At 38.5% G+C, this 19,643-nt stretch overlaps 1 protein-coding gene and 2 long non-coding RNA genes across 6 annotated transcripts in view; 1 reads left to right on the top strand and 2 right to left on the bottom strand.

Moving 5' to 3' along the window:
• The window catches only part of CFAP74 (cilia and flagella associated protein 74), a 40,920-nt gene that overhangs the window by 19,382 nt on the left and 1,895 nt on the right, over positions 1-19,643 (top strand). For 3 of the 4 annotated variants that reach the window (XM_040533198.1, XM_040533199.1, XM_040533200.1), the window contains 17 exons: positions 1,109-1,230; positions 4,071-4,199; positions 7,244-7,331; positions 7,920-8,093; positions 9,408-9,541; positions 10,158-10,434; positions 10,908-11,015; positions 11,675-11,829; positions 13,101-13,235; positions 13,670-13,779; positions 14,161-14,216; positions 14,564-14,683; positions 14,915-15,067; positions 15,896-16,025; positions 16,413-16,567; positions 17,609-17,747; positions 19,029-19,156. In XM_040533198.1, coding sequence (XP_040389132.1) covers positions 1,109-1,230; positions 4,071-4,199; positions 7,244-7,331; positions 7,920-8,093; positions 9,408-9,541; positions 10,158-10,434; positions 10,908-11,015; positions 11,675-11,829; positions 13,101-13,235; positions 13,670-13,779; positions 14,161-14,216; positions 14,564-14,683; positions 14,915-15,067; positions 15,896-16,025; positions 16,413-16,567; positions 17,609-17,747; positions 19,029-19,156 — 2,313 coding nt within the window. Of the gene's footprint in view, positions 1-1,108; positions 1,231-4,070; positions 4,200-7,243; positions 7,332-7,919; positions 8,094-9,407; positions 9,542-10,157; positions 10,435-10,907; positions 11,016-11,674; positions 11,830-13,100; positions 13,236-13,669; positions 13,780-14,160; positions 14,217-14,563; positions 14,684-14,914; positions 15,068-15,895; positions 16,026-16,412; positions 16,568-17,608; positions 17,748-19,028; positions 19,157-19,643 lie in introns of those variants that run through there. The other variant, XM_040533201.1, reaches the window with a different exon arrangement.
• Positions 6,930-14,155, bottom strand: LOC121058132. Its single transcript, XR_005814087.1, has 3 exons — positions 13,822-14,155; positions 11,864-11,869; positions 6,930-6,941 (listed from the first exon to the last, which is right to left on the bottom strand). It is a non-coding gene; the product is annotated as an uncharacterized LOC121058132 (long non-coding RNA).
• LOC121058131 lies at positions 14,916-19,156 on the bottom strand. The gene is made up of 3 exons (XR_005814086.1): positions 19,010-19,156; positions 16,794-17,252; positions 14,916-15,172 (listed from the first exon to the last, which is right to left on the bottom strand). It is a non-coding gene; the product is annotated as an uncharacterized LOC121058131 (long non-coding RNA).

Raw genomic sequence — 19,643 nt, forward strand, 5'->3', positions numbered from 1 at the left:
AGTGAATTTCTGCAAAACTTTCTTCAAAACACTGCTGAAATCCTACTTCTACCAAGAATTACAAGAGCTCAGCTTCTATATTAGAACCAGGAGAAGCAGGTAGAGGACAGATATCTTTATAGACGTAAGAAATAACAATGAGGGAGCTTAGAATTACAGTTGTAAGTCTGAGCTGATGGTAGGTTACTAGAAATCATGTCCCTTTTTTCTGATGTGCTGTGGTTGTCAAACCTTTTGAGTCTCTCAAATTTCTATGCAAGTCATCCCGATATTCCCATTTTATCAGGCATCTGGAAAATATCTAGTGTCCTGGATATAGAGCTGAATGTATTTTCTTTTATTCTCAACCCACACAGTTTATTTTCTTTCTGATACATCAGCATTGGAATTATCTAGCATGCAGTAGTGAAACTGATGTGTGAAGGCTGGGATAGATGACAACTTTAGTTACCGCTTTAGCATATTTTAATTCTGCATTTTAGTGAAAGCCAAATTCTGCCTGGGAACAGTTCACAGAAGCTTGCCAAAAAAAAAAAAAAAACCACCACCTTCCAAGAAGCTCAGTAGGCCAGTCTTGGCTCTCCCCGTGTTCTACAGATGGAGTAGTCTGCAAAAGGAGCTGCAGAGGCATACTGCAGCTTCCTGTGGGTACCCTTTCTTTCAGCCCTGGCAGGGAAGGGTCATTTTTCTCCATGTTTGAGCTATGTGGTTGCTGAGGTTAAACTTAAGATCTTTATAGGAAACATAGCACTACAGCCATTATTGTATTTCTTTGCTGGATAAAATAGCAGCAGTCTCTTGAATTTCTGAATTGTAGCACATTCACTTAACACTTTAAATATTTCTTCTCAATATCTTGGGCAGCATGTTCTTCCTTTACGTTTTCTGGCAAAGAATACAAATGGAAGTATAACTAATTGTTGTTCTGTGGCACAGTAATATCTAGGTTTTATTTTACAAATGATTTCCATCGCTTTGTCTAATTAATGTACCTTTAATATAATACATATTTTAGTCAGGTGTAGTTTATAGCAAAAATTCTTGCTCTGTCTAGATCAGTAGCAAATTGAGACTGATAAGAATAAGTACACTCTTTGTGTATTAACAGTTGTGCTTTAGTGCCATTGGAGTTTCTGTTGATGTACCAGTTTGGGTGCCCAATCCCAACATTGATTTAAAGATATGTATGTATGACCGACTTTACCAGGACTGTGTTGTCATTCAAAGCAGGTAAGCTGCCTTCTCCAGCTAACGAATGAGATCTTATGTCACTAGGTGATGTGCTGGGGTTCCACTGTGTCAGACCCATCTGGTTATCACAGGAGGCTGATGAGCAGGTTTGTTTGTTTGTTTTTTTCTTGGCATTTCAGGAGGACATCCTGATTACAAGCCCTCTGAATTCTACACTGCTATGGAAGTTGAGACCGGGTAACCTGCTGTGTTAGATACCCAGGACCAGCAGTAGCTGTGAAGTACCTGGGTTAATTCTTGCCTTCCCACTCCTGTAAGGTCCCCTGTGCTGTGCCTGGTCTGTGATGTAACTGTTAAGCCCCTAGGGAATAGCAACCCCACTGAGTTTCATCATATGCAATTGCACACAAAATGTGCAATAAAGATAAATGTGTCTAAAGCTAAGTGCACAGTGGGTATAATTGATTCAGCCAATGAATTTTATGAAGAATTTTTACTGTTATTATTTTTATTTCTCACTTATTCTATGTTTAATTAACATCCATTGGAGACTTAAGATCTGGAAGATCTTCTGTCAACTGTTCCTTATTGAGAAGGTCAATCACCAGTCTTTCCAGACTTGGGATATGACGCTGGATAAATCATGTCAATCCTCTTGCATTTCCTATAAAATAGGAAAGATGCAACTTTTCTTAACCCATACAGGTATTAAGGACTTATTATATGTATTTCCATAGCTTGGATCACTAACGTCTGAAGACTCCTCCTGTTTGCACTGTAACAGAAGGATAATGTTCCAGCTCATCATCTCCCAGGCATTTCTTGCTGTAATGCTCTGTTACGTGAACTTTTACTCTGTTAATTGTCTTCAGGTGCTGGGTGTCTTTGCTCTAACTAATGCAGTCACTATGAAATGCTTACTGTTCCTGTTTTACCAATCTGCATATTTTAGGCTCTATTTAAACCAGGTTGGGGTGGGTTTGTGGGAGGGTGGGGGAGAGGTTGGTTCTGTAGAAGGCATCCATTCTAAACCTCTTACCAGAATTGCAGACTGCAGAGATTCTTCACAGTTGGAAAGAAATGAGTAAAGCTGTTATCTCAGAAATTCAGCCTACAGATATGAGAAGCACAAGTTATGTAAGGGATTTTACTTGGTCTAGATAACCCAGGGATAAAACTTAAAAGCATAGAAGCAAAATAACTATCCTAATGAAAACTTAATATTTCAAAGGGGTCCCAAAGATAGAAGCTGTCAAATCGCTTAGGCCAAAATTTCTTAACTGAAAGAAAAATCAACCTACTGATCCTTTGTTAACTTGTGGTAAATTAAGAGCACTTAATAGGTAATATGCTGTCCTTGGAAAATCAAGTCTTTGATTTATCCCACTCTTCTATCTAACTAGATGGGGAGAGAAACAAACCTAAAACTTGTAGAGAGATGATTCTTTAGCTTTTGGGGGTGAAATCTGACCCAGACTTGAGGGAGATGATGTGTTAGAACAGCCTTTTATTCACCACCAGTACACACAAACGTCTGACAGAAGCAGAACAGAAGGAACTTCTGTACCTGGCTGTGTCATAGCGCTGCTGCAGCAATTTATGATACTGTAGTCTATAGCATAGGTAGAAGATAAGTTTTAAAGGTAGGTAAGTAGCTTTGGCACTTGAAGTGGCCCAGCAAGCTCTGTAGAATTACAAAACATCAGTGATTTTTTTTCTTTCTGGTCTCATAGAGTACAGTAACCGGGAGGCGTTATGCAGCATAAAGGGTGTCTCACCTGAATGCTCTCCAATATAAATCACTTTGAAAAGTAATTTCATTGGAGGTTATAACATGCACTGATGTAAAGAACTAGTATATAGCTCTCTTAGACTGTCAGCAGCCAGAAATCATTCCAGGCTCCCAGTACCTCACGCTGTGGTTGTTGATTTAAAGCAGGCCATCTGGACTGACAGCTTGTAAACCAGTCCAAGAGAAGGAAAAGGACAAGTGAAATATTTGTAAATTGCTTGGCAATTCTGCACATAGGCATAAAATTCCAAAGCAGGGTATGGTTTGGGGCTATCACCCTATTGTAGTATGGCCAGAATTCAGTAAACTGGGAGATGGTTCCTAAGCTTCCAGTATGCCATTCCTAGGGCAGATTGATCACACGTAGTGTACTAGAGGAACTGGCAGCAACAGTTTAGCCACAATAGGACTTCTAGCCCTACAGAATCTGCTTTTGGAGGCAGAGGAGACGTTATAAGAGATCTGTGAATTCACACCTATTAAAAAGAAGTCACCACAGTTCTGGGGAGAAAAACAAAGCAGCTCTGTCGGTGCATTTCCTGGCATAAGAATCTCCCCCTAGCGCAGCTGAACTTGTGTAATTTTCCCTACCTGTACAGACTTAATTATCTGTGGTGAAAGTTTTTGAGATAACGTGGATGAATGGAATTCACAAGCTGGGTCCGTGTTGATGATTTAGTTGTGTCATGGCCTTTCAGGTTCATTCTTTAGATTCTTCTAACTGCGTAGTGGGATGTTGGTCAGTGTTGGTTAGCAATTTACACAGCGTTTAGGCATTCTTGGCCCCACGTAGCAGTGCTGGTCTTCATTTTGCTGTTTCTCAGAGTACCATTGCTTGAAATACAGCTGGGTTTACTTACAGTAATTCCAAAATCTTGTTTCTTATACTTAACATAAAAGACTACAAGTGTGTGATTTTGATGTAGCAGTTTTACACACCCTTCATTTTCAAAGGGAGCTTGGAATAGTTATAATTGTAATGTAGAGCAGAGATGCAAGAGGGGGAGAGGGAACCAAGCTCCAGCGTTGCCGAGATGGCTTTGAGGCTACTGGTACTCCTATCTGAGCATGTCTGATCTGCTTGCAGAGCAAAAGCTACACTGCGTCTGAAGTTTGAAGTCTGCAAAGAATTGAGTAAGCATATGGAACTGCTTCCAAAAACAGGTTACATTCAGGCTCAGTCATCCTTCACTGTGCAACTGAAGTTTTTGCCCAGGTAACCTAACAACATTAGTATTTTTGGCCTATAAGATAATGTCTGTAGGAGGCTGGCCGTGCAAAATCTGAGCAAATCAAGTATTTTTTTTTCTTCCTTCACATCTAATAAGTGCAGCAGGCTGGACTTCAGACTGCTGATGTCAATGTGCTCCTCTTCTACCTCCTCTCCCCTTAAAAGATGCCAGATGCTCAAGGAGGAAATTAACTTGGATCACTTACCTGTGAGGAAATGCTTTTCCTGTGGCGACAGCAGCAGTGTGAAAATCTAGCAGTTGCGTTCCTGGTAGACTGCTTCCATTTCTGTGGGGAAGCTAATCGTACACAAAAGAGAAGTTTTCAAGGCAGGTGGCTACTTCACGGATCAGTGATTAAATCATTTCTGGACAAGCACTCCTGTCTTGCTAGGTAGAGTAGGAATGGTTGGACTTATGTCACCCCTGTATATTTTCTCTAAAATATGAATATGTTGATCTTGAATTTAATTTGGCAATTTATATAGCATCTTCAAAGATGCTAAAAGCCTTTTTGCAGCAAGTTTTTGTTTTCTATTTCACAAAACATCTACATATACAAACATAACTCAGCCATAGAAACAAAGAATTACAATTTTAAAAACGTAAATACAGTATCTCTTATTCACCATTGTCAATTATATTTACCGTTCCATTGTCATCCTAAAGAATTTAGCAGGACATTTCTCTTCAAATGTAAATTAAATGATAAATATTAATTCTGGTGTACAGCCAAAATACTTCAGTGGCTTCTGCAGTGATTGCTGCTGCTAACCTTGCTGCTTTTTTTGTAGAGGTTATTACTGGTGTGTGTTTGGATTCTCACTGATGTGCTCAGCATCTCTGGAAATCAGACCCCATTGTAAATTGAGAGTCTAAGCAGAGACATCAAAGTTCTCAGCAGGTTAGCATTCAAGGAACTAGAAGTATTTACAATTCTTTCAACATATCAAATCCTATCAGATTACAACAGTAACCATTACGACAACGTTCTTCTGTTCCTAAGCTTCAGATGCTGTAAAGCACAGTTATAGTTACCGAGTGGATAGAAGCATAGCTTGGATTTAGAATATTAATCTGCCTTTTGAAAAATGATGAAGCTTCAGAAGGGAGATTTGATGAGATTAAGGCATTTCTGACACACAAAATAAGTATCTGACTGTTTCAGTATATAGATCATTTTAAAAGGCCTAACACACCAGAGAGTATATGTATGGCAGAGAAAGATGAGCTTGCTTCAAGCTGATGTAAAGTACTGAGCTAGTGACACATTTCTGCAAATGCCTCCTCATTGACTTAAGCTCAGTTTTCTCAGAAGAAAGAGCAGTTGTATTAAAAACAACACAAAAGTAAGCAGTAGTATTTATTCAGTAAACCCAAGTCAACAGACAGATGACTGAAGGCCCGGGAAGCTCTCCCAAGTATTCTGTGCACGCTGAAATGCTTGGTCAGATGTTACACTACTCATATAACTATCTGGGTGCTTGAAGCAAAGACACATTTTCTGCTTATTTGAAGGCAAGTTCTCTAATCTGCTGACTTCGAGCATTCCCAGATACTGCATCTTTTACTTTTTCTGTATTTGGAAGTAGTCCTGCAGATGCTGGCAGTCTAAATCTGATTGGTCTCTTATGCTTTTCTTTAATTGCTTTAAAGCATGAAGATGCCATTTTCAGAGAGCTATCTGAAGGATTTCAGTACCTCTTCCCCAAGGCATAGCAGCTAATTTAGAACCCATCGCTGTGTATGTACAGTTAAAATTATTTTTTTCCCTCTGGAATATTTCATTACACGTGAATTTCTTCTGCTATTCTAATGTCCTGTGACAAAACGAAGCTGATACTTTATTCCTGCTTTATATTTAATTCTGTTTCTTATTTTCACACAAGTTAGCAATCCATTTGAAGATTACCTTCTAAAGTCACATTTCAGACTTGCAAAACAAAAGCCAGCAAGATCTCAGATCAGCATGATGATTGTGAGTGGGTGCTATTTATTCTTTAACAATTCTTTAATAATACTTTAAAAAACCTGCACACAATTCCAATAGTAGTAGTAGGAATATTATTTCTGTGGAGACCTAAAAACAGGAAGCAATTCACTCTGATTCTGTAAGACACCAGAAATAGACCAGCAGAGCTAAAAATGCTGGAGCTTTTGTATTGTCCTGGCTTGAAGCTCTGAAATTGAGCTTATGATAGCAAGATGCTTCAGCAAAAGAGAACTCGCATATTTCTTATAAATGACTAATCTGGTATATAATCAGACACTATTGGTCTCCAAGTTTGTTTCACTTTATTTATGTCTCGGTGCTTTGTGATCCAACCGGTACTGCCTCAATTGGCTGGTAATTAACTAACATTAGTGTCAAAAGGAAACAATTGCCTAGGTCGGGTTGGTTATGTGCTGTGACTGCAGCAAAGATGCAGAAGGCTAATGCTCTGTTTATGAAGTCAGCTTTGATTTTTTCAGAATTTTAAATGACTGTTTGGATTATGTTTTTAGAAGAGCATCAATGGGTGCAGTCTTCTGTGAATAGCTCCCTTAAACTCCTGTGCTTCCAAAATTTCATCTTTAAAAAAAAAAATCCACCATTGATATGTAACTTCATTGCTAGATACCCTTGTAATCCATGCACACCTGCTCAGAGCAGATTGTCTGGATGTATGCCATTCTATAGGAAATCTGTGACAAGTCCATAATATTTCTGATATGACTACATTTCTTTTCTTTTTTGGAGGGGGAGACAGAAGATAGAACTTCATAGGTCACTGTAAGTTTTTGATTGGCATTTTCTTTTACCATTTTCCCTAATACTTGGATGTGTAGGGCATACAAACTTTTAGCTGGTCTTGACATTATTGAAGCGTCGGAACTGGTGCTTAACCAGAAGAAGAAGAGTTGTAGACCTAAAGTAACAGAATTTTTTCCTTTGGTTCAGAAATGTACCCATCAAGAGCTTATTATTCCCCTTAGCTAGAAAATAGGCAAAATATTTTTATGAAATGGAATGTGTTTTTTTTTATTTCAGGCACTCTCTTCCTCAAGATGCAGGGAGCTATTTTAATGAAGAGACGAGTGTTCTGGAAGCTCCAGTGACAATACTGATTGCAGATAAGGTTAGTAATTTTATTTCTTATGCCAGTTATTCAACTGACAATAGATGTAGATCTGTTATTGTAGTTAATGTTCACTTAATGATACCTAATCTTACTTTAGTAGTTGAAGTCCTATGATGATAGTAAAAGGTGCTTACAGTGATAATACGGATCTGATGATATTTTTTCTTGTCAGTGTGTTTAGAATACAGAAAGCTTAATCCTTTCTAGTTAGCGGTCATTTATTCCCTAGTAATTTCTTCTGTGACAGGGAGCTCTCAGATACCACAGCACAATTTCTTTATTCCTTTCTGTACTGCAGATGTAGCATATTCTTTGAGCTTGTTTCCTGGTGATGCAGGTGTGATTCCATCCTAACATATGGAATTTGAGATAACTACAGCGTGGTGGGTGGTTGGGTTTTTTTGCAAATTGATTATTTCTGAAGAACAATGAGGTTGAAGTTCAAGATTAGATCTGTCACATTAGTTACTGTCAAGGAATATAGTAGAACAACTTTTTTGTAGTTACCTTTTCAGTGATGTTTCAATTAAATCCTGTCCTCACAATGCTACAGATATTTATCCATTGCTCTTGAATTTGTTTCAGACTAAACAAGTTAATTTTACTGTCCATGCAATTGTTACCACTTCTGAGTTGGAAATTAGTCCAGCAGAAATCGATTTTGGATACTGCACAATCTATGAAGCTGTGCAGACAAATGTCACACTAACAAACAAGTCCATCTTGCCACAGGAGTTCGGATTTGTGGAACTTCCAGAGGTAGGTGGTTTTCCCAAACACACCTCTTCTTGTATTAAAATATAGTTAATTATTATGAAATGTTTCAATGAAAGTGTAAATAAATCAAGACTGGTTCTGATAAACTAGTGGAAATATTTCTGCTAGTGGTGCTGGGGAAACATGAAGATAAGTTCTGAAATTTATGGAAATTTCACTTTGATGTACCATAAACATTTTCCAAGCAGTATAAATTTATTCAACGAGATTTTACTAGCCTTACTTACAGAAGATGAATAATTTTATCCTGTTAGAATGGTCTTTTCTGCCACCAAGAAATTTACTAACAGAGTATCTGGTGTCTTTTGCACAGTTTATGTCCAAATGTCTAAACTCTTTGCCCTCGAAGCAGGATGGCTGTGTCCAAACTGCTTATTAGGAATCATCCCCTGAACCATGCTTAAGCATTTTCCAAGTGACTGTAAGTTGACAAGAAAGCTAAATTAACCACAGCAGCTGCCAGTTTCCTGAGGGCTTGGTCTACTGGATTATTATTATTATTATTATTATTATTTGCAAAAAATAAGAGTTGTTCAAGCTTCATAATGGCATGATGACCACAGTATGCAATAGTTTGGTATGCTGGAATTAGAGCTAGAAGGAGCCTGACATTTAATTATGCATTCTCCCTTTCTCTGCTATTTTAGGGATTAAAATCGAGCACTTAAGTGAATCTTAAGTGAAGTTAGAATCTTTGAAAAGCTTTAAAAAGTAAAGCATTAAAGCTTTACTTTGCAGGATGTGTTTCATGATTAAACTGTAATGGTAAGACATTCCTGAATCATTACCAACTAATATAAACACAGAACAATACACATTTGTAGATATTATACTGGTACTTGTCACCATGGTATCTGCACATCATACAAGCATCAGCTCTTCAGAGATACAGGGGAGCAGTTGAGATCTTTATCATATTTCATTCAGTTCTCTATGAATAGTAAGTAAACACCATTAGAGAAAGGTGATTACCATAAACAGTAAGAAGCCAGGGAAGAGATTCTAGTGAAGTATGAGTTAATAGATTTAAGTTTCTGCCTTTCAAGTTACTCCGAGATTAGAAATTGGCAAATAATAGTCACTGTAACTCACATGAAAGCATCTCACTAGTAGAGTTCTGTTTTCCTGACATTTGTACATTTAATAACAAAGTTTTCTTATCTTGACGATATTTTCTTGTTAGTCTTATTTTATTAGTATGTTTAATTTAATCAAATTCATTCAATTTAATAATATAACATTATTTGATAATTTATTATTCTAATAACAGTAATTTCATATTTTGCCATTTTGAAGTTTGTTGAAATTCAACCGAATGACGGCTTCAGTGTTCTTCTTCCCCTTGAAAGCCTGACACTGGACATAATCTTTAAAGCCAACAAGGCAAAAGAGTATAGCTTTGAACTGACCTGCAAGTCAGAGAGTAATAGGTATGTGGAGAAACTGGTTGAGTAATAGGTAATGTAGAAGTCTAAATCACGTTTAATTTCTACTGTTAAGATAAGTCTGACCAGAAATGAAATCCCTGCCTGCTAAGAAAAGGTAAGGCTAAGATAAAGCTGTGAGGCAGGTACGAATTCTTCAGTTGGTAAGAGTTGCTCATTGCCTGTTAATTTTATCCTTAATTTGTCTCACGTGCAATCTGCAAGCTTGTCCCAAGCTTTCTAAACCTGTAATGTTCTGCTTGCTTTTTCAGCAGAACTCCCAAAGACTTTTGTTTGAAATTGTGTGTGTGTGTGTGTGTGTGTGTGTGTGTGTGAGAGAGGGAAAATGCTTCATACATAAAGTTCATGCTACTAAAATAATGATGACAAAAACTTAATGATTTGACCGGGTATATTTCTAGAGGTTCATAGAGAAAGAATTCAAGTAAGGACTAGCCAATTGTGTATTAAAAATAGTATTATTGTTCATCTTTAGGCAAAATTCCCATTGCAGGCTTGAGAAATTCTGCTTAAATAGGGACTACAGGATCAGTTCCCTATTTTCCGGGCTGATGAAGAGACTATTTTATGCTGAGACAATTTATCATGTGTTTATTTTTAGACGATTCAAGCTGTCATGCAGAGCAGTTGGAGTCCACCCACCTCTTGAATTGTCTCATTCCTTAGTTCAATTTGCCGCAACAGCTCTAAATGATGTGTCTACAGCAACACTGTATGTGATGAATTCCCATGTGAGTGTCAACCACATTACTCATGCTGTCCCAAGAATTGGCAATGGGGAAGTTGCCCCTGTCGGACCCACTTCGTTTGAATTCTATGTGCCAGAAGACTGTCCTGTGACAGTCATGCCTTCTGTTGGAACTGTGTTGCCTGGGAAGGTAAATTCACTTTAAATGTCAAGTGTTCAAACAAGTCTTTTGATCATTTACATACCTACAAGTTCTGTCACTTGTATATGAAGCTGAAAACAGAAATTATTATTAGCATAGCTGGAAGACTTTGTATTGCTTGAAATAATTTTAAATTGGACTTGAGTGGTTAACCATCAAATGTAGCTAATGATCTATGCGAGCTGTCACTCTGAATGTTCTTTCCCCAGTGTTATCATTATGATTTAGTTGAAGAAATTTCAGATATCAAAAATACTGGTCATGTAAAACGAGCCCACTTGAATGTAGTAGACTTGGAAAAAAGCTGTAAGTGAACTTTGTCTTCAGGTTCATTTCACTGGGAAAAAAAATTACTAATTTTTTGCTGTCACATATATGCTCCTATTGAGCTTTGTAGGTATAATACATGTATGAGGGATGAATTCTGCCTATCATTCTTGTGCATGCTCTCACACTCCCAGAAAAGCTTGATTCAAGTGTCCTTCAGACCAACATTGTCAGATCAGCTAATCAGAGAAGAGGCAGCTCGGAGGCTTTGCAGAGCAGCTGCAACAGGGGCAGAAATACAAGTAAGGAATGCTAAGAACTAGCACGTGCTCTTGGTCTATTACTTCCAGATATTTCTCTAGATGTATTTTTATCATAAAACTATTTGCATATTAAATGAAGCCCAAACTTATCATTGATGTAAGACCTATCTGTACAAGAGTGTACATGTACTGCCGCTCTTACTGCTCAGCGAACAGACCACACATCAATTTTATTTCATTATAACATTTTCAAAAGCATTCGTAGAGGACTGTTTTTGAAAATGTTAAATGCAAGTATTCCTCTAAAAAAGAAAATAAAATTACTCCACTTCTTACAGATTGACTGCATACATGGACTTCATATGTAATGCTGTGGGTCAGTTAACATATGTGAGCACCTGTGGTTTTATTTATGAGGTTAAATAGGTAAAATTCCAGTGAGCTGTAAAGTATTTTTACTTTTCTGCTCCAATAGGGGAACACTTTTTCAAGACGGGGTAAAGTAGGTCCATTTTAACGTAACATAGAACTGTTTGTGATAACTACTGTGTCTATGGTTTGTTACTGTTATCCATGCGCTCTACCGTGTTGCCTCTTAGGTTCTGTATCCTTGGGCCACGGACTGAGTATTTGTAAACTGATGTCGATCGCATTATCTGTGATCAGTCTCAGTGTATAATTTTAGTGTATATTTGCAGAAAAAGAAGAAAGATGAAAAGAGAGAGGGAAAGAAATTAAACGTTCCCATTACCAGACAGCAATCTTCCAGACAGTTTGTAAGGGATGGAAGCAGTAAATACCTGAGTTCTTCAAGTAGTTCTGAGCAACCAGAATCCGAAGAGATAAAGCCTGAGTAAGTCAGCAAAAGCATCTTCTACTAATTAGACAACATTCTTTTTATAAATGTTTAATAAATCTACTAAAACCTATAGGTGGACAAGAAACCAAACTGTAGTGAAGAAATAACTTCAGCTATATTGCAAAGGCTGTTTCCAAAATTAGTACTGCTTATAAGCCATGCAGCTGTAACTTCTCATGTAAGGCAACGAATCCCTTTATATGCATCAGAGAAACTGAAGACTTCAAAGAATATATCAGAAAGCATGAGATCTGGCTGCACTGGTAAATTTGGCTGAACCAACAAGAGTATTATTTTAAGGAGCAACTAGACAGCTGAACTTATTACAAAAAGAAACTACGACACAATATACCTTTTCTAAATAAGTGGAATAGAGCTGAATAAATTCAGCCCAGATAGAAACTATCTGATGGTCCGTATCTGTGGGTATGGGTTAATTTGTTGTTTTTTTTTTTGAGGGCTTAAATAGCCCATCATACTAGTCATGGCCTTATTCAGTCTTAGAAATCTTACGATGCTGCAATATATATGTTTTTGAATAGTCATTTTTCAATATGCATCTCTCACTGAGAATTGACATTGACGTGTGCTTGCTAGCAATTTGGATACTTGAATACAAAATCTGCTATTTGAGGTCCCTTGTTTAGCATATAATTCAACTTTTTAGAACCACATTTCTGACTGCCAAATCCTGAGGAATTTATAAGTAAATGTTTGGAAGTAAATACATGCTTAGACACATTGTGCTGCACCAGGTGTTAGATTTTTCACTAAAATTCCACGTTCATTGCAAACCACTGATTAGAATTTTTAAATACTTTCAGTACAGGTCATAAAAATAAAATTTCTATTTGAAAAAAATCCATTTTAAAGTATTGCTAGGCATACTCCGTTAGAGAAGTGTGATTCTTGATGCGTGTGTGCATGTAATTGAAACAATGTGGAAGTACTGAAAGACACTGCAGTACTTACATATTCAACACAAGGGAATTGTATTGAGGATTCTGCAGTCTTTAGTATGGCATCTATAATGTGGGTTTATAATTTTATTTTATTTTTGACCAGAAAACCAAACCATTTAGTAGGGTGAATCCACTGTTGTGCATTAAGATAGTCATTTTGTATCACTGCCCTATTGCATTTTGAATGTACGACAAAGTAAACTCAAACAGCTCAGTAGATATGTTTTGATTTTTTTATACTTGCTAAGTATAAAACTTATACTCACTTGCTAAGATGATTTTTATTATTCTTGGATTTTCTAGTTCGGAAGGTTATATGGCAGCCCAGGCTTTCCTGATGAGGAATTTCAGAGGGAGGTTTGAAAAATACATCATACCGTGCTTTGTTGCAAGTGGAAATATTGATGAAAAGAGAGGCTCAGAAAATCTAACCTGCAGGTATTCTAAACACAAATGACTTGAAACAATATTTGGGACAATGCACAGTATTTGCTACTTATGATACTTCAGAAATTTCATAGCGAAGTGGTAGAGATGTTGATTTATTCATCTGAGGAGAAAATTTTTCTCATCTTAATTACTTCAGTAGTCAGTGATAGAAAGGCATGCTTACGCCCCACTAGTAGGATAAGAATCTAACACGTGAATATCAAAGCAGCTTGGAAAAAAATTGTATGAAGCATGTAATAGCTAGATGTAGTCCATCTTTCTGCGTAGGCAATACACAAAAAAGCAGCCACTAAAAATTATGTTTTCTTTTGTAATAGCAGTTTAATGATACCCTGTCATGTGAACAGAATAGGAGCAGATTTCTGACAATAGCTTTTTTTCTGCATGATCTATGAGCAAATATCCTTTTACTGTCTCCTCAGCCCCTGTAACACCTTGTATTTGGAGTTGCACTGTCCAGCTGTAGCACCATCTGTTGTGGTCACTTCAGATAATGGAAAAAACATAGTCAATTTTGGTGATGTTGCAGTAGGTATGAAATTTGAATTCAAGCTTTGAGCTTTTTCTGTCTGACTTTAATTTATTCAGAGCAAAGTTTTGCATTTTATTTTTACATTTAGTGGATTTTTTAAAAGTCAGTATAGAAATTAGCCCTGTAAAAGGTATTCAGGAGGAAAATTAGGAGCCTATCTGGACAGCTGGAGCATGTAAAAAGCTGACTTAATCCTGAAACGTAGAATCAGGAGCTCCGCAATTGACTGTCCAAATTTGAAAACGTTTGATGAGCTTTGACTGTATATTAGCCATAGAAACAGAGCAAATGTTTGGTGCAAATAGGAGCAGGAGTTAAAAGAAGTGGTAGTGTATGAGCGAGTTTCATCGTGTTTTTAAATTTTGTTTTTATTCCTACCAGGCCACACAATAATTCAGCGAGTTACAATACAAAATATCTCCTCAGAAAAGCTGGAAGTATCCTTGTTTGGAATATGAGTTAATGTGCCATTCAGTTACTGTTTAATTTGAGTCTTCATCTGTAGGAACTGTTTGACACTAAAGCAAGGAGGAGGTAGCAGATTTCAGACTTAATTATTATCTTTCAGAGTGAGACAGGAGGTGACGTGAAGCTTATTTTCCTGAGGATATATAACCAATATATTCTTTTTTTCTCTTAGTTATTGAGCTCTGAAAGAGCTTTCAAATGGTTGATTTACACATTTTTGGTCTGAACAATACTTAGAATCTGTTTTTGTTTTTGTTTGTTTTATTTTCTTTCCAGTTTCTGTATTAACTTTTTTCCTTGAGTTGCACTGTTTTAGCTAGGATTCTCAGTTCTGAATCCCGGTGGTCCCTTCCTGTTGGTCAGACCAGTTAGAATACTTGAGCCAGGTGATAATAAAGCCCTCATCATCTCTTTTTCTCCAAATGAGAATAAATGGGTGAGTAAGAGATACAACAGTAGTGGGAAAAAGAAGGGAGACAAAAGAGGTGCACTGTGTCCAGGAGTTTTGCAGCAATGGCCCACAGGAGCTGGGGGAGCAGGGGCAGAGGAGTGGGGAGTGGCTGGAGGGGAGGGTGACTTAGAGCAAGTGCTGCTTTTGTGGGTGGGTGCGGGGTGGGGTGGGGGGTTTCCTTCAGCAAATGGGCTAACACCAGCAGCTTCTTGGCAGTTTTTTGAAGCGCTAGACATCCGGACAGCACAAAAGAACTTAACCCTAAGTATCTCGGGGCGTGGGGTGATGCCATCAATTGTTTGCTCTGTGGAAGAAGTACTGGATATGGGATACGTCCTTGCCAGAGAGAAGACAACTTCCACATTCGAGGTAAAGCCCTCTATGCTGATCCAGAAGGCACGTCAGCAGTTGTTGTAGGTTGGAAGAGGAGTTCTGTAGTTTCCAGTCTGGCAGAACGTGAGGCTGAATAGCAAGCTGTAGACAAAAGAACAGCTTTAGAAGCAGCACGTCTGGCAGAGTGATTTGAGGCTGAGACAGTTTGGGGCTAAAGGTAACAGTGCTGTGCGGGGAGGATCTTGTTTGCTAGAACTGTGCTGCCTGCAGGATTCTGCCTGTGCAAATAACAGGGATGCAGAACCTCCTATACAAAAAGAGAAAGGGCCTGTGTGATCTCTCATAGATCTAGCTGATATGTAGACCTCTGTGAAGCCAGAAACAGCTTTGCTCTTTCTTTATTCTGTCCATTACTCCTGTCACAGTTGAGGCTGCTCTGTGTCCACACAAAATGTTGACAGAGATGCATGGGTGAAATGCAAAATTGTCCTACAAAGAGCACATAGGGGTCTGCCATGGTACAGTGTAGGGAACAGTTTAACTGATTACTCGTTCATATATTGCAGATTATCACAAACTCAGAAACAGACCAAGATTTAAGCAGAAATTTTCTCCTCTAGTATGTCAATAATCAAAATACGTTACTTGCTGCAAGACTCAAGAGGAGGCTGGTCCCTGTTGCTGAGGGGTGGGAGTGGATGGTACACATGGATGGTAGTAACGCATGCTGTGTGTGGCATCTGGGCACGCAATAGTGCAGTAATGCAGCAAAATAAATTCATCCAGTTTACGAAGTATGGATTCTACAGGCCTGAAAATCAATTTTCTTAATGAAAGTGCTGTTGTGTAAATTCATGTTATCAGATACAGAACACTTCCACACTGACCCTGCGATACTCCATCCAACTGGATTCACTTTCGCCAACAAGGAACAAAGATCAGCAGAGACTTCCATCCTTTCTCACGTCCTCTTTGCAAAGAACAGAGATTGTTGGTAATTTTTTCCCCCAATTTTTTTTAAAAAAGGACTCATGAAATGTGTAGTAGCAGCAATACTGTCTTGTTAGATCTATTCAAGTTTATGCAGCCTGAGCAGATACCTACAAGTAAGGAGACACAAGTGTTTGAATCTGAGTATGCCCCTATTGCCTTTTGTATTATATTTATGTAAAAGAATGTATTTAGGGATATCCATCTCTGTAAAAATATGCTGAAAAGTATAGGGAAAGGTTGGTGATGTCTCCTCAGCTTCATTAGAGATGAATACATTAAACTAATAAATAAATCTAAATGTTTGTTCCAACAAAAATGAGTTTAAAATATATGAAGAAGTAAAACAGAACTGTTCTTCCTTATTCATATCCTTGTTTCTGTTTACCAGGAACACAGAACTATAGTGGTTTAAGCGTGTTCAGCATCTTTCCGACACAAGGAGAGATTGTTGCCGGGAAGAGCCAGGACTTTGTTGTTACTTTCAGTCCTGACCATGAAAGCCTGTACTATTCGGACCGTCTCAAGGTTGTGCTCTTTGGCAAGGTGAGGAGATCAAGATACCTGATTATGAAATGGAAGTCTAAATATGACCTACAGTTATTTTTAGCAGCATGGGTCTTAGTAGGAGTTTCACATAATTATATCCAGTCGACGGGATTTGTAGGCAGAAATATTATCCATACTAAATTAACTGATGGGGGTAGGAAGTGACAGTTTTGGGGCCCACTGGCTTTTTTCAGGTCTTAAATTTTCAGTTCCTAATTCATACCAAGACTTGGGATTCAGTCCTGTCTTCTACCCAGCTGTCCGCACTGTGTACACGGGAGGTGATGGGAGCCAGCTTGCTGTCGCACTGCTGAGCACAGTTCCAACCGGGTTCTCTGCAAGCAACATTTAATTGTAGCAGAGAGTGGAAATAAGACTGCAGAGTGCAAACTGGCAGGTGCGTTGAGTACCAGGAAGCTGCTTCTGCAGTCACTCAGCGTGAGGGAGGAGGTTTCCATCTGTAGAGCAGCAGTTGAGCTTAGACGGAGCCCAAATCAGGATACACAGGCTGGCAGCATTGCAGGTAGCTTTGTGCCGTGTTCCAAAAGAGATGGCCCAAAAGTTAATGAAGAGTGCCAACTAATGACTGTCAGCAAGCACTGCAAACAGTAGAAACTGGTAGTGAACAAGTAAGTACTGTTTCTCTCCTTGCAAGTTTTGTATCTCCAGATTATCTTTGGATCTGCAGGTAAGAATGAAAACCAGAATAAGATGAATAAAAACTGGCCCAAGTTCACAAACTTGAAGCTCTGTTTGGCAACAGATAAATTTTGTCTGTTTTAGTGGCTTGAGTATAGTTTGTCCAGCCTCCTCCTTTGGCACACTGCCCAAGAATGAAAGGCTGTTGAAAACAAAAGTGCCTGAGTGACACACAAAAGACAAGGGGAAGATGCAGGATCCTTGCGTTAGTGTGGGGCGTCTCTTGGCATTAATATAGGCAGATGTCATTTTTAAGGAACTGAAGCTGTTGTGTCAGTATTGCAGTTACACTGGTACTTAAGCTGTAACCTGCATCTAAAGCGTTCTTGTCCTGTATAGAAAACAGCCCACGTAATCCAGCTAAAGGGTGCAGCAAGAGAACATCCAATGTTTGTGGAAGGTGGAATTCCACTGGATGTGCCCATCGAGTCCTTGGCTGTAATGTTACCTGTGTCATCACAGGAAGCGCTAAAGGAAGGTAATGTGCTGCCACTTTATTACAAAACAAATTAAAGATAACCTTTCAGTATCCAAAATGAATAAGCATTATGGTGTAGCCTATATTTGTAACACACACCAAAAAAAAGCAAGAAACTTTCCCTTAAGGAAGGCTTTTATGTGAATTCTAATGCAGTAGTGTCTTAATGAATATAATCTATCTGTGCAACTTACCTTGCAAAAAGCTATTGTAATTATTACTACTACAGAGAATTAATTAGGGTGTGTTTGCTTTCTGCTACTTCTATTTGCATTAAATATTTATAAAATTATTTCCCATCTAATAAAAATACCCTGGACTCTCCTGATTGTACTGTTATGAAGTTGATACACTTTCAGGGGGCTGAATTTATCCTCCCTTAATTTCCTTGGACAGGATTTGTGTTTAGAGATGGTATGTAAGCACCTTCTAGCTCCTGAGCTATAAATAAACACAAGCACTTACTGTACACAAGTAGGATTATAGTACACACGATGTGTATGCCGTGGGGCTAGAAAACAAACATGAATTAGAAGTGATGGTGGTGTAGTTTAACCCTGGCAGACAGCTCAGCACCATGCAGCTGCTTGCTCGCTCTTCCCGCAGCAGGATGGGGAAGAGAATCAGAAAGGTAAGAGTGCGAGAACTCAGGGGCTGACATAAGGAGAGTTTAATAGGTAGAGCCAAAGCTGCGTGCACAAGCAAAGCAAAATGAGGAATTAATTCATTATTTCCCGTCAGTAGGCAGGTGTTCAGCCACTTCCAGGAAAGTGGGGCTCATCGTGACCAACAGCTGTTTGGGGCTGTTTGGGAAGTCAAACACCATTGTTCTGCGAGTGCCCCAGCTTGTCCTGCTGAGCAGGACACTGCGTGGTGGGGACATCCCCTTAGTCAGCCGGCGCCCGCTGTCCCGGCCCCCAGCCTCCTCGCTGACAGGCAGCAGCAGAAGTAGAAAAGGCTTTGACTGCATAAGCACTGCTCTGCAACAACTAAACATTGGTGTGTTATCACCACTACTTTCATCAAAATCCAAAACACAGCATGATACACGCTACTGTGAAGAGAACTTACTCCATCCCAGCCAAAAGCAGGACAAATAGAAAACCTGCTTTTGCTTGATTCTTCACTAACTCTGTAAGAAGGATCTCCTTATCTATGCCAACTCATGAATGTGCCACATTGCTTTGTTTTGAGCCATCTTGGTGTAATTTATTTCTGTTCCAAATTAATAATCCTTCAGTTTTGACTGTCTCAAAGTTTACCTGATTGATATTTGTTTAGAGCTACAAGAACCAGTGAAGTCCATCCTCCTGGTTCTGGAGCACATCGAGGGAGAGAATTCTCTGGTGCCAGCGAAGACAGAACTGAGAGTTGGAGCTATACGGACAGCGCAGTTTGCATCTAAGAAGGTGAAGAAAATAAAAAGCACAACTTCATGTCAGATGCTGTAAAAAATACTGATAGTGTACAAATGGTTACTAGTTCCTTCTGTCAAAAATTTGGTCTTTAAATTAAAAATACAAATCTCAGGGTCTCAAACTTTATGTTACAAAAGCATCAGCATTTGAAAGCAAAAGCTTTTTTTTTTTTTCCAGGGTTTAATAAGAGGAATTAGCATTATGGTATTAAAAGTAAACAAAATTCAATTACCAGTTTCCTTCCCTGATACTGAAATACAGAAATTTGAGCACAGAACTGAATGGCAGTTCTGATCCTCTCATTTTTCATACCATATTTTATGACAACTTGTGACAGCAAACAGGATGGATGTTTGCAACTTCAAATGGCAGAAGTAGTTTGGCAAATGAGGGCCATATATAGCATCTGTGCGATGTAAGCTTTAAGAAACAGTGACTGTGTGTGAAGAAGTTGAACTGGCTGTAATGAGGGTGCATT

Source organism: Cygnus olor, chromosome 21, assembly GCF_009769625.2.
Source record: "Cygnus olor isolate bCygOlo1 chromosome 21, bCygOlo1.pri.v2, whole genome shotgun sequence".
Lineage (NCBI taxonomy): Eukaryota > Metazoa > Chordata > Aves > Anseriformes > Anatidae > Cygnus > Cygnus olor.